Source organism: Balaenoptera musculus, chromosome X, assembly GCF_009873245.2.
Source record: "Balaenoptera musculus isolate JJ_BM4_2016_0621 chromosome X, mBalMus1.pri.v3, whole genome shotgun sequence".
Classification (NCBI taxonomy): domain Eukaryota; kingdom Metazoa; phylum Chordata; class Mammalia; order Artiodactyla; family Balaenopteridae; genus Balaenoptera; species Balaenoptera musculus.
Genome location: NC_045806.1, coordinates 27281274 through 27296840, shown reverse-complemented (window position 1 = coordinate 27296840; position 15567 = coordinate 27281274). Strand labels below are relative to the sequence as shown.

At 34.7% G+C, this 15567-nt stretch overlaps 1 protein-coding gene across 1 annotated transcript in view; it reads left to right on the top strand.

The window, feature by feature from the left end:
* The window catches only part of LOC118889001 (dystrophin), a 1535792-nt gene that overhangs the window by 1193568 nt on the left and 326657 nt on the right, over nucleotides 1–15567 (top strand). Inside the window, exon 51 of the mRNA XM_036840547.1 lies at nucleotides 7151–7340. Within this exon, the coding sequence (XP_036696442.1) occupies nucleotides 7151–7340 (190 nt within the window). The remainder of the gene's footprint in view (nucleotides 1–7150; nucleotides 7341–15567) is intronic.

Below are 15567 nucleotides of genomic sequence, written 5' to 3'. Positions count from 1 at the left end.
GCGGTCCAGTGGTTAGGACTCAGCGCTTTCATTGCGGGTGGGGTGGGGTGGGGGCCCGGGTTCAATCCCTGGTCGGGGAACTAAGATAAAAAAAAAAAAAGATCAGTGTCAAGTGACGAAGGAAGATCTCTGGTGCTATGCCACAACGTTCTATTCTCATCCCTGACATACTAAATTTTTTTTTAATAGATGAACACTTCCGTTATGTTTTATGTTATGTTATTGGCCACTCCACATGGCTTGCAGGATCTTAGTTCCCCAACCAGGGATTGATTGAACCCAGGCCCTCGGCAGTGAAAGCATGGAGTCCCAACCACTGGACCGCCAGGGAATTCCCTTATTGGTTTTTTTTTGGACATAACATGAGTGGAGCTACAGAGAGGGTGTCTATTCCAATCTACGGGTGATGCAAAGCAGGGAGGGGAGGAATATGTTGGCTGACAGAGCCAAATGGGTGCCTGGATAGGATGACTTTTAAGGCCCTTTTGGTACATGCTATCTCCGGACCGGGATCAAACTTACAGTCTATCAGAAAATCTGCCAATCCGATGGATTCATTTTGACAGAACTTATTGTTTGCTTTGCCCTCTGTTTTTGCAATGCACCTAAAAATTCATTGAATTAGCATTCTTTGCAGGAGTACATTTAATTTCTTTTTTCAAAAAAGGTATTGTTTTCGTGTAGGAGTAGCAGAAATTCAGTCATTGACAATTAAATGTGACATGTTGCCCAGTGAAATAGTCCACCATTTCACTTTAACTGCTAGTACAAAACTTGATGAAAGATATAAGCTCCAAAGATTTAATATCCACACTTCTACAAAGCAAAACATAATTTTGATCACAGGATTGCTTATTCTCATTTTTAAACATCTTAGTTATAACTGAGTAATAGTCTATTATGCAGTCAATTCTCTGTAACAAACAAGAGGATATCTACAAGTTACTGTGAGGTTCAACTGAACTAGTGTATGAGAAAGCAAGGTATAAACTTTAAAATTCTATACAATATAAATTATTATTCAGTAAACTTGCATCAAGAAATAATTCTAATTTATGAGTGTTTTAGAAACAAGGGATTGTGACCTTCTCATTTTTAGAAGCTGTGCCTATTTCATTTTAATTTAATGTATTGAGTGTCTGTTAAATGCCAGGAACTGTGGTGTGAATCCTTGTCCTCAAGGAATTTACAGTAAGTTGATGATGATAGCTGCTGCTGCTGATGACGATAATGAAGATATAGAGCCTTTTATAAGCGATGCATTCATAAGTAAGAGGATTTTTGAAAGTACGTGTAGCCCTCAGATTTATTCCTTTAGTGTTGTAGTTTTAACTGAAAAAATAAATCCTTAATTTTTCACTCTTCTTCGTAAATTTGACTTGATTTTATAGAAGGCCATCAGTATATTTCACATTATCTAGTTCTTTTAAATGTAGGTTCTCCCCATAGTAATTAAAAGTAAGAAAGCAGGAAACTTTAAATCTTTATTTTGATCATTAGTTTTAATTAGCTCAAGTTATTTGTAATCCTACAAGTCTTATAAATCATATCTGAGTCATTAAAAGGGATTGAAAATTAAAAGGGCAATTCTTTTAGCGTCTACCAAGACAGAGTCACTTTGAGCGATTAATTCATTTCTCAACCAGTCTTATTAAAATGTATCTATGTTACTGTAATATTTCTAGGAAAGAAACATATGAAGGTTTGGTTTTCTTGTTAGATAATTTTAGTGTAAAACATTTCTCAAAAGATATAGATTTCCGGATTATCTTGGTATCATTAGCAAACATCAATTACCATTATGAGAAGGCCACAACCTTCTCAACTATAATTTTCTATTATTTCATAAGAATAAAAATATTTTATTCCTAACTGTAATGCCCTCTTTTAAAATAAAATCCTCAAGCCTACTTCAAGTCCAAAGTGCAGTATTCATTTTAATAGGTCTCTTAGGTGGCAGCTGAAGATTATAAGCAAAGGAATAATAATTTTTGTCTTCACACAAATATACACCATAATCCTAATTCTTATAATAATCACAGCAAATGAGGCGCTTTTGAGAATAGTACTATATTAATATCCATTATGTTTACCTCACAGGGAGATTGGCAAGTCTACCTTAAGAGATAATGTCACAGTGGACTAGAGCCACTTACGTTGGAAACTGCCCAGCCTCTCTGAAAGTCAGGTTTCTCAGCTATAAAATGTTGATGATAATAACAACCTACCCCATTAACCTCAACAAGTTGTTTAACATATCAAAGGAGAAGATATACAGAAGAGCTTGAAAACTGAAGAGCATTGTTTTAGTGCAAAATTCTATAACAATAAATGTTGAATTTAAAGGACTCTCAAAAGTGCATTATTAACCACAAGAGTGCTGAATGAGGAATTGAGTAATAAAAGTCACAACTATTTAGAGACTATAACTTGAAGTTCATATCAGGAATTATGAAATCGTTCGTATTTCTAAATTCCATTGAGAGACCTCTACTGTAAGTTCATATAATCAGTTGATATGTTTTTAGCCACTTGTTTCCTTTTAAAGGGAATCTGCTATACGTTTGCCTTTTGATCTTAGAAAATTGAACCAACCTGCCTTGCTGTCTTCTGAATATTATATAACAGCATCTAACAATCTACTGTTCTCTTTATTTTTTTCTAAGTTATGGAGGATGGGAATGCGTATTTGTTTGACTGCACAGTCTTATGAGACTTCCAGGAGATGATCTTTTTCATTGGTTTCTCTCCTAGTTTTCATATATCCTTTAGAAGAGAAGAAAGCTACTCAGTCTAGCTTATCAACAATTAGGAAAATATATCTTTTAAAGAGATTAACACTACAAGTGACCAAAACCAACTTAAAGATTCTCATTATACAAATCAGAGAGAATTTATTTAGAGTAGAAATTGTGTCCAATTATAAACCCAACCCTAATCTAAGTTTGTATTCATCCGGACGGTAGTATAACTGTACATTTTTTCTAAAGGTTTTTTACAGTTCTGTAAATATCCAAAATAATATTTTGAGTCTCTGTATGTGAACCAAACCAAATGTAATCAATTACTCCCGACATTATTTTTAAACTTCTCCAAATAGTACCTTAAGGTATTGTATCAGGAGAAAAATATACAACACAGATCTTAGACTAAAGAATGTTAATCTCTTTGTTAACATCCAAGGCAGTATCTTGAATACTGCACTTGTTCATAATATTTTGTATATTTTTTATCAATTTATTTTTCTCAGTGATAAATGCCTGAAACACAAGTCAAGTGAAGTGAGTAATGCAAAGAATAGTACAAAGTACATTTTTACTGCTGTCTCCTAACATTTTCTTTTCAGAAATATCCCAATGCTTTTAGGAAAAGTGTATAATTACGGTTATTTCTCTAATGATATATTGTGCAAATCTCAATTTTAAAAATGTCCATAGAGTAAAAAAATAAAAGATGGAACGTATATTTTAAAATTCCTTACATGACTGATAATACCTATATTCTCTTACTATCCAAAGATAAAGTTCAGGTGATATATTTTTTTACGAAAATGTCTGTAGCATTGAAGAAAGTTTAAATAGATAGCTTCAAAGCTGTGGTTTATCTTTAGGGGACTAATCTATTTCTTCGTGCAAGTGTGTTGCTTCTGCACATGTTAAAAAGTCATCCTGCGTTGTCTGGGGTGACGAAAGATAGGAATGAGTTTTCTGAGAACTAATCAGCAATACTTTGGGAACATTTAGGTCGTGGTTTCCAATTAACTGTGGAGAGTTTGAGTAATTTAGTACCAGACCTCAGGAGAGAGGGGATGAAAACCTCATTAATGCATATGTCGGTGAACAGAAAACCAGCAAATTTGCGTTGAAAATGGATTTTTTTTGTGTTGAAGCAAAGACCGGCTAGATCTTTCTACTATAGTTAGGGTGAGAGAATATCTTTGCATGTGTGGGTTCCCTCTGGGTAGGTTTCTATGTGTTTCAATGATGTGTTTCAATGATGCTGCTTATGGTAAAGTAACAAATAGATAAATTTGTGCTCCAAAATGAAGGCCAGGATTCAGAGGCATAAACTTTCCTGCACTTTTCTTTCTTTTCCTACAATGAATATATATCCACACTCCATCAAATTCTCAGCTATTTTTGTGCATTATAAAGCATTATAAAGCTGAATTGCTGATAATTAAAATTTTTATATAAAAAGTACTTAACCAATGCAGTAGATTATATTTGTAAAGCATTATTACTATTTTATGATATCTGGTCATTCTTACTTTTAAAGTTCAGCCAAATTTTCTCCAGGGTCTATAATTTGATAATCTGGATAGGGGAATTAAAAAAAAATAATCTATGTTCCAGATCTTTAGTTTTGTTCTAGGCCAATTTTTTTTTGTTTCTTTATGAATCTTATTATTTCTACATTTTTATTTTATCATAAGCCATTTAAAGCCATATGGTTACGGAAAATTCTAAAGTATGGCATATAGTCAGAGCTATTTGGAATGCACAAATATGGCATACAAGTACCCTTGACTCATTTCTAGTCTAGACTTGGCACAAAGTTTAAGAATTCAGTGTACATAGATTGATCGCAGGAGAAAGGATGCAGCCTTAAGTCTCCCACACAAGCAGGAAATAACAATCTCACCTCTGATCAAAGAGATTTTCTGCTATTGCTGCCATTGAATTTTTTTAACGTATTTCCAAATTAGAAAATATTCAGCCTGATGTTGTCAATATTTCAGACCACGAGGGTATCGTTTAGGAAAACAGTGCCTTACGGTCCTGAAAGAGTTACTGCTCTTCTCTAAGGGCCTAATTTACAAAGCAGCAAACTCACTGGTAGGATTTGGCTGGAAATCTCATTGTCTCGGTAGAACCCTTTCATCTGATTTATGTGCATCACAGTTCAGAAAGTTATTTACTAGTTACTTTCTCTGGAAGCAGAGGGTAAGTGGTGTTTCTCTTTAAGGATAGAGGAGCTAAGATGCATCAGGTGCAGCTCATATGATGATGAAGCTGATAATAAAATGCACAGTATCGAATTCTCCAAGCTTCCCTCTGCCATGAGGCAGTTTCACACTGCTCTTTTATTTTGTGTGAATTTGGAGTATGTTAGAATATACATCAGTGTCTAACCCTGCATTTGTCTTCTGCAATGTGACAGCTTATTTCTATGCCAGATTTGGAGCTGGTGGTGGAGTAAATCTTAGTGATTTCCAGTGCACGAGCCAACCTAAAATATTAGGCTGAACCGGATGAAATTGCCCCTTTTGTAGGTCAGAAATGGTCAAACGTTAGCAATTACACATGCTTCAACCTGTACATTTGTACGTTTCATGACAGATTATAACAGAAAGATTCTCAGTGTTGTTGCAATGGTTCTGAATTTTTAAATCATCTTAAATAAAAAGATAAATAAATAAGCAAATAACGATATTTTGATATTTCTCCCTGTGTTGATAATTTGCCTGGAAACTAAATAAGCAGGGAGCCAGCAGTTCAGGTCAGCCCTTGAACTCCACGAGGTTTAACTGGTTTGCCCAACCAGAACACCAAGCTACCTTTCAGCTGTGCAGTATTCAAGTTTATTTAGGAGTTGATAAATAGCTTAGTGCAATGCTTCCTTTTTTCCAATAGCTGCATCCTCATAAACCTATTCTACCCTCTGCCAGTTAATGCAGACAGAAGACTTTTATCCAGGATGAGCATCGAAACTGCACTGTGGAGGACTGTGTGCTCAGCAAACACCTCACCCGTGATGAATAAACAGCTCTTCCGGGGGCTTTGCCGCCGCTGGCTTGGCAGGACTTGTTTATTGCCTGGTTTGCACATCCCATGATAAAGTTGCTGCTGAAATAAATTGCAGTTTTGCATAATTATTGACAATCACATCTTAACAAGCAGTGTGTATCATATTCAAGTGTTCAGTTTTTTTTTTAAATCCATTTTTAGCTTATGTTTAATCCCAGAGAGTGTTTGTGTAATAATAGAAGGCAAATATGGCATGTAAATAGAGTACTAATTTCCTCACTGCAGACAAAATTTACCTGAATCTTTTTCAGATGGGACTGTTACTGCCTCAGGCAATTTTCCTTCCCAAGCTATTATTATGTAGATGTTTGCTGAGGGCATATGTGTGTGTATCCACAATACATGCATTATATATATTGTCAGAAAATATGAATAACTTTTTTTTAGACTTTTGTGTCATTAGGGAATTTGGTTCATTCCGTCTAAAAGATTAGAGAAATGAGAATGGGATGTGGGCAGAGGGAAGTAACATTTTTGAGCAACTATAATATGTGACTACATAATGTGTGAGGCACTCAGCTTTACACACATTGTTGTATTTTCGCTCTCATCACAGCAATATGTATTGCAGATGAGAAATCAGAGAGGTTAAGTAACTTGCCATATCACACACTTGGTAGAGGATATTGGGATTTGAACCCAGATCTGTCTGGATTTTAGGCTCCACTTTTTCCATTACACATAAAATTTTTCTTTTGGAAAAATATTCTCAGTTGTATGACCATCAGGTAATGAAAATTAAAGCTAACACAATTAGAACATGATAGTGTTATGCAAAATTACATTTTGTACAATAGTTTCTATGAAATACATGGTTTTCCTACTTCTTAGTCTTTTTGTTCTCTTTTGTTCTCCAGTCCCCTTCTCTTTCTTCCTCCAGTGTTCAACTTTCTGTTCTAGGTTTGCATTTCTCCTGGCCTATCTAATCATGATTTCCTGCCTCAGGTGACATCAAAGATAAGCATGGTATAGATTTTAGGGTTTTACCTGTAAAGATTAGCTTAAACTTTTGCAGCATATTAAAATAAGCTTTCAAAATTGACCAGCAGAAACTAAAAGGCTTAAAAAAAATTTTTTTTGGAAAATTCATATACGAACCTTCAAAAGTCTAAAAGTCCAAATACACACACACACACACACACACACACACACACACACACACACACACACACACGCTCTTATAGTGGTTGATGCTTTGAAGAGGAGTTTTAGCAACAACTCACCCCTTTGTTCATATATTACAATTTAATCCCTTGGACTTTGCTCTTTTCGTGGGATTCACTGGGTGCACCTTTCTGATGTTTGAGGAGAATTGCATCTGGACATTTGTTCTTTTGCAGAGTGAGTGAGCGAGAGACTGCTTTGGAAGAAACTCATCGATTACTGCAACAGTTCCCCCTGGACCTGGAGAAGTTTCTTGCCTGGCTTACGGAAGCCGAAACAACTGCCAACGTCCTGCAGGATGCCACCCATAAGGAAAGGCTCCTAGAAGACTCCAAGGGAGTAAGAGAGCTGATGAAACAATGGCAAGTAAGTCAAGCATTTCTACTTTATCCCTCTTGTGAATCCAGTTGAAGAATTCTCAGCATTTGTCCTTGTAATTGATACGCTGTGGATGAAATAAAATAGTTGTTTTACATGGCCTTATGTATTTAAGCGTTTGGGCTAGAAGAAGAGAGACAGAGGAAAAAGGAAAAATCATTTATTATTTCATTTAATACCCCAGTCTTCTAAATAGTGTGTGTTTTTGACCAGGAAAAACTTGCCCATAAAGCTAGAGCTTTGATAAGAAGAAACTTTGCTCAGAGAAATAAATTAGGGATTGGCTTATTAAATTAGAAAAAGTTGCCATTTTTGAGTGTTTATTTAATAGTTTACATGGAAAGCATCTGTATGAATTGTCTGTTTTATTTAGCGTTGCTAACTGAATCAGTTTCCCTTCATTACTTTCCAGTAAGTTTTGAAATGTTAATCTGGCATTTTGTAGCTTTCTTCCTAACATGATCTGTGAAAATAAAAATGAGATGGCTAAATTTGTCATAGTTAATGATCACGCAATTTTCGACAATTGTTTTTTCCTAGAAAAAAGAATTATTGCTATAAAATTTCATAGGCATAAACAGTGAAAACAGAAGTTTCAGGTAGTTTTGTTTACATGAGGTCTTGGTGAGAATCTTATTCTGTAGTTCAGGAAGGCTCCTGATGCCTACTTTCCGGACCTGACATAATTTTCCTGACCTACAATGGAGTTTTGTTATGTATAGTTGAGTTTTCTGACTCGATATAAGAACTTTACTAGTACCGCGAAGAAAATTTGGAGTGTTAGAATAATATGATCCATTCTTAGGACTAACTTCAGTTTTTTAATGTTTTAAAATTATGATGAAAAAAGGGATAGTATATCCTAGGTTGAAAAATAATTCCAAAATCAAATCATATTAAGCAAAGTTTCATCTCCTCCCCTCCTTGTTGTTCTCCTTCTTTTCTTCTGTTTCGATAGGACATTTGATCTACTTGGATGCTCTTGTATGTAGAGTAGATGACAGTGGCAATTTAGAGCTTCTTGGATTCCTCATTCTTGCTTTATCATTATCCTCGGACCCCACTTGCTCCCCCACAATGTGTGTTGAGTTAGTTTGATCATTTGGAGGTAGTTTGTTTAGAACAATACCTGACTTTATCTTCCCGGATATCTCCCACGGCTTGTGAATGTAAATGCAGTGTAAAGTGCGTTTTTTGGTCACTCTTAGATAAACAGTTAGAAAATGTGCTGCTGTAACATATTTGATTTATGATATTTCATAAGTAAAATTTTATTTCTCCTTGTCCATGCCCATAAAGCCACCTTAGAATTTTAAATATGTGGATTCTCATACTCCCCTCAGCTATGGTAGATAAAGAGTAAAACTTTAAGTGGATTTTTTAAGCAGATTCCTTTTAAAAATAAATCCAGTGACTCAATTTTATAATAGGGACTTAATAAAATATTTCTTAAATTGATGGATGTCTTGTTGAGGGCAAAACAAGGATACATCCATCTATCTCCTATACTTTTTATATTTATATCTATAGTACTTATACAATGAAAATTCATATATAAACTTCTCATCATGAGAAACTGCAAGATTCTGAATCATTAAAGAAAAAAACTGCAGTGTTTCCTAACTATGTTTACTATGGAAGAATGGAGAATAAAGTACATTTTGTGTTTAGATTTCTGATCTCTTTCAAAAATAGTTGGAAATTATGCCGAGGAAACTTTCTTAGCTTATTCTATATTACTCATAAAAATGTATTTACTCTTAAAAGCCATATAAAACTCCCTTAGAGTTCCTGAAAACCTTAGACATATCATTTTCCCCTTAACTGTAGTAGGACTAACTAAGATTCCAATGTTATTTTAAAAGAGACAATTTCTCATTCCCTCTCAGTTAATATTGTGTCTTCTATAAATTCCAGTTGCCTGAGGTTGAAACTACATTTTATGGATAGGAATGACATTTATAGCCAGCTCTGATTTTCAGTTAGATGGCTGAATGATGGTCTTTTGATGAAAGATTAGAAGATGTCATGGTAAAAACTCTAAACTACTGAAACTATTGATTATTGTTAATGGCACATTTCAACTGATAGAATTGAATCAAGATACTGGGGTTTAAAAGCAACAAATAGAAATGCCAAGCTTGAAAGTAAATAAAACCACATACCTTCAGAGATTACATGCAGTTTCAGTATTTCAGCTAAATCGAAGTGTTTGCTTTTTTTCCCTCCGAAGATGACTTTTTTTAAATTTTGAACAAAAGGAATGTTCTGTAATATGTGTGAGGGAATAAAGTGTAACTGTATGCCTTTCACTTCGTTTGCAGAAGCTGGTAGCATTATATTCATTGTTTGATTCATGCTGTATAGCAAGAATAGTTCTTACATATTAAAAAAGGAAACTCCAAATGCCTAGCCAGAGCAGCGGCTCTCCCAACAGATTTCAGTATATCTGTCCACCCAAAAGCAGTGATGTTTTACTTTATACAAATGCTGCTGAATGGAGACAGGGGGTCAGAAAATGGGTTTTTCTCTGTGACTGTCAGTCGGTTTTTCTATATATGGAGAGTCCTGAATATCACTGCTTATCATCCACTTCATAGGATGTTTACTTCTCCCAGCAATAATTACAATTCCTGGGTTTGATAAGCATACATGTATTATGAAGTATATGCTTCCTGAATGGAATTAACCTGATTAATTCCACTCTGAAAGCCACTAAAGTTTCTTCCTTATATTAGAAAAAAAATGTTATTTATTTTCCTTACTAAAAGCAAGATCATTATATTTGTCCTTGTGCTTTAGGATGAGGAGATTTTTTTCTTATAAGTATTGTTATTTCTGACAGTATAACTGGAATCTTAAAGCCAATATATTTTTATAGAGTACCGTAATAGAGCCCTAAGAGGTGACAGTTTGAAAATTTATTCTTAAAATGAAGAACTATATTCATAATTGAATCAGATTCTTCCTGTGTCCAAAACATTTCCTGCTTTAGGCCTCAGAGAACTGATAAAGATGGTCGCAGTTCTAAGTTCTAACATAAAACCGTGGGTAACTAACTGAAAATAGTTAGTTAAACATGCAGACTCTGCATGTTTACTAATGTTTCACAAGAATTTCACCAATCTTAACTGGTTCGCTAAGCACCCCCAAGAGATAATTGTAATACCAGCTTGTAAAGAAGGTGTGTGGGGTTGGGTATGTGCTGGGGAGAGATGGTCATAAAGGTGGCATAATTAGGGTCTTTTTCTCAGCAAGAGAGACTATGGAGCAATTACTATTTGAGATTCCCTCATCTGTGATCTGGGTCACGTCACAGGCCATATCTCTCAACTCACTCCCTCCTCTCATTTCATTTGTTTTACCTATGTCTCCTCCCACCGTCCCCCACCCATTATAGAAATGCTCTTCTATTAAACAAAACACTTCCAGAGAGACAAGGTTGATAAATTTTGAATTGTACATCAGAGTACACCTGGAAATTGATTAAGCTACCTTAAATTTCTAATATGTTATTGAAATTGGGGAATTTAGCTTCTTCAGTGTTGCTCACAATATATCTTGGCCCACTGATTCATTCCAAAGGAAGAAGGAAGAATGCAACCTCAGTAGCAAAATTAGTATCCTGAATAAATTGGATTGTCAAATTTCTTGGTGCATCTGAAAAGAGAGAGGTAATCTGAAGAGCCCGGATTCTAAGAAAAGAAAACCCTCTGTGTATTCCTTTTTGTTGCTATAATTTGAATTGAGTCTTGTATGTATTTTTTAATCTTTCTCCTTTGGTGTCTAAAGATTATGAAAGTTTACCTTGATGTTTTTCTTTTGCCTAGTGATGTCTGCCTGCCATTTTTGATATACAAAACATATATATATATGTTCCCTAAGAACTTTGATTGATTCATCAAATCTTTATTAAATACCTGTTGGATGCCTAGTGTGGTGTTAGGACTAGCATTACGAACATGATTAGAGAGATGTTTTTCAAACGTAGTTCAAAGTACTAGGTTATGTAATCAATTTAATGAGGATCAATCCACATTTTTTTAAACAGAAAGGAATAAAATTAATAGAATAGAAAATAACAAGAGTCCATCACTCTTAAATAAGAGTCGGTATTATTTTCTGAAGCTTTGGTTTCAACTATTTGCATATGTGTGTGTGTGTGTGTGTGTGTGTGTGTACATACTGGATCAGTGTGTAGCATACGTTCAAAAGCCTCTGCCTTAGAGTATGATTTCTGCCCTTGGGATGCTTATATTCCAGAGGTGAAGATAGTTATGCTAAGACAAATTTGTATAGTAGTGTGATGGGTGTTACAGTAGAGGGCTAGACAGGATCTAGTAAAAACAGAAGGTGATTAAGGTAAGCTTGCCAGAGAGGCCAGGAAACTCACATAGAACGCTGTTTTTCAGTCTTGCTTATACATTGGAGGAGATTTTTTAAATGCTGATCTCTGGGTTCTACCCCCAGAGATTCAAACTGGATTGATCACAGCATGTCCTGTTCATGCTTCTCATGTCCAGCCAAGGTTGAGAACCTCTGTTCAGAGAAAGTTATAAGAATGTGTTAGGAGTTGGCTAGATACACAGAGTTAAAAAGGGAAGGAAACAGCATGTTGAAAGTCCTGGACAGTTGGGTAGTTCGGGAATCGAAAGGTACTTCTCTATGGGTGGGGTATGATTATTATAAGAAATGAGTTTGGAAAGATCAGCTGGGGCTAAATTATGTAGAAAGGTAGCATGGTATAGTAGATAGAGTATGAGCCTTGTAAGCAGAAAGACCACTTATTTTACCACTTGTTGCCTAACCTCTAAGTCTCAGTTATATTCTTCTGTACAATGAAAATAATACTTTACAGGATTTTGTGAGGAATAAATGATAGAATACATGTAGAATGCCCACCAGAGGGGCAGAGTGTTGCACTCAAAGTCTTCAGTATGTGTTAGCTGTCTTTCCCTCCCTCTGTCCGCCTATCTTTAAGAGTTTGGACTTTATCTGTAGTCTATGGGAAGTCACAGCATGTTTTTAAGCAAGGAAATGGAATAACCTAACTTATGTTTTTGAAAGATCACTCTGGTAGCTGTGAGGAGAATGAATTGGAAGGATATGAGACCTGTCCAGGAACAAAAGTTAGAAAGTTATTTCTGTAATATTCCAAGCAAGAAATGATCATTAAGGTGTTGAGGTTGAACAAAGGAAACAGATGTGTGAGCTATTTGGAGGGAAAAACTAATATTGTGATGTAGATTATGGGAGGAAGAGGTGAGGGGGGAATGTGAGGTACAGTGAGGAGTCACTGACTGCTTATCATTTGGCATGACTGGGTGCCTTACAGAGTTGCAAAATTAAAGAGGAAAAATAGTTATGGGAAGAGAAGTCAAGAATGCGGCTGGTTTTTCTTTCTCAAGATTGCTTTGGCTATCCAGGGTCTTTTGTGTCGCCATACAAATTTTAAGATTTTTTTGTTTTAGTTCTGTGAAAAATGCCATTGGTAATTTAATAGGGATTGCATTCAATCTGTAGATTGCCTTGGGTAGTATAGTCATTTTGACAATATTGATTTTTCCAATCCAAGAACATGGTATGTCTTTCCATCTGTTTGTGTCATCTTCGATTTCTTTCATCAGCATCTTAGAGTTTTCAGAGTACAGGTCTTCTGTCTCCTTAGATAGGTTTATTCCTAGGTATTTTATTCTTTTTGATGCAGTGGTAAATGGGATTGTTTCCTTAATTTCTCTTTCTGATCTTTCGTTGTTAGTGTATAGAAAATGCAACAGGTTTCTGTGTGTTAATTTTGTAACCTGCAGCTTTACCAGATTCATTGATGAGCTCTAGTAGTTTTCTGGTAGTAGCTTTAGGATTTTCTATGTATAGTATCGTGTCATCTGCAAACAGTGACAGTTTAACTTCTTTTTCAATTTGGATTCCCGTTATTTCTTTTTCTTCTCTGATTGCCATGGCTAGGACTTCCAAAACTATGTTGAATAAAAGTGGCAAGAGTGGACATCCTTGTCTTGTTCCTGATCTTAAAGGAAATGCTTTCAGCTTTTCACCATTGAGTATGATGTTAACTGTAGGTTCATCGTGTATGGCCTTTATTATGTTGAGGTATGTTCCCTCCATGCCCACTTTCTGGAGAGTTTTTATCATAAATGGTGCTGAGTTTTGTCAGAAGCTTTTTCTGCATCTACTGAGATGATCATATGGTTTTTATTCTTCAATTATACAATGGAATATTACTCAGCCATTAAAAAGAAGGAAAGAATGCCATTTGCAGCAACATGGATGGACTTAGAGACTGTCATACTGAGTGAAGTAAGTCAGAGAAAGAGAAATATCGTATAATATTGCTTATATGCAGAATCTAAAATGAAATGATACAGATGAACTTATTTACAAAACAGAAACAGACTCACCAACTTAGAGAATGAACTTATGGTTACCAGGGGGGAAGAGTGGAGGGAAGGGATAGTTAGGGAGTTTGGAATTGACATGTATACACTGCTATATTTAAAATGGATAACCAACAAGGACCTACTATGTAGCACAGGGAACTCTGATCAATATTATATAACAACCTAAATGGGAAAAGAATTTGAAAAAGAATAATAGACACATGAACATGTATAACCAAATCACTTTGCTGTACACCTGAAACTATCACAACATTGTTAATTAACTACATTCCAACATAAAATAAAAATTAAAAATTAGTATAGCTGATTGTTATACAGCAGAAACTAACACAACAATGTAAAGCAATTATACTGCAATAAAGATGTTAAAAAAAATCAATGAAGTAAAAAAATAAATGGATAACCAAAAAAAAAAAAAAAAAGAATGTGGCTGGTTTTGAGGTGTCTATGAATAATAGAGGTGAAAATATCACCTCCCTTGAAGCAGTTGTGAATGTGGATCTAACATTTGGAGAAAGATCTAGGTCAAAGATGTAAAACTGAAGGACATCGACATGGACTCTGTAGAAATACATAATATTACACAGAAATCAATGTCATTGTTACTTGAATTTCTCCATTCAGAAATATATCTAAAAGTCACTAAAATATTACTTACTGTAGCATAGGATTGGTCTTAATGATGCCATCTTCTGCTATTCCAAAGGACATAGCTTTAGAGACTCTCTTAAATGTTTTAACCATGAAAAAAGGCACAGAACTAGCAAAGCTTTGGTGTAAAATTCATACTGTGGAGAAAGTAAAAGTATTTAGGTAATCTATCCAAGATCTTGAAAAACTCTTTCCAATAAGGGGAATTAATTTCTTCTCTTATATAAACATGGAAAATTTTTATTTACCTTTTATTCTACAGTAAAAAGTTCATACACAGTCACAATGCTATGGGTTGTAGTACTCGAATAGATTCAAGAGCCACATGCTTGTCATCTTACTATATTCAGTAGTTTATTATGCTCCAAGTTTGGACCCTGGAATCCCTGTAGATCACAGAGAAAATCCAAAAAAGAAACAGTGAAAATAATTAGAAGTGTAGAAATAAAGTCAATGAGGAAAAATGTTCAAGACTGGTGTTTTATCTCCTATAGCAGGGAAGACTAAATATAGAAAATAAGAATCCATTTATTTTTATCCAGTGGTGGAAAACAATAACTTCAATATAATACAATGAGTTTAATCACTTGATTATAAGGGTTATAACACTCTAAGCCATCTTACCATGGTCTCTTTCATATATAAACATGTTAATTCAGTGTATCGAAACTTTAGGACCTACTCTTTTGGATATTGCCACTAAAGTTAGTTATTATCTGGAATGATACAAGGGAAGCACTAAGTTGAATAACTTTGTAATTCAGTCATTGGATTCTATAATTTTATATATACAAACTAAAAGAAAGGCTCACATAGGTAAGAAGACACTATGCATACTGAAAAGTCAATTTTGATAGCCCCTAATAACGATTGTCTTTTATTCCCCACAGAACTTTTGTGAGGCTCTTATAAGGTAATAAATATTTAAAGCACTTTGAAAAAGCTTTCTTCAAGTGAAAGATCCTTATTAATGTTATGAATTACCATTAGACAAAAGTCAAACTAAAGATATAAACTTAATATCATACTCTTCAAAATCAATAGATTAAAGTTATATTAATTAATGAGAATAATGATAACTAAATTGTTCCTTGTTTATAATTGACAAAGCATTTTTACTTTAATTCTCTAATTTGATTCTCACTGAA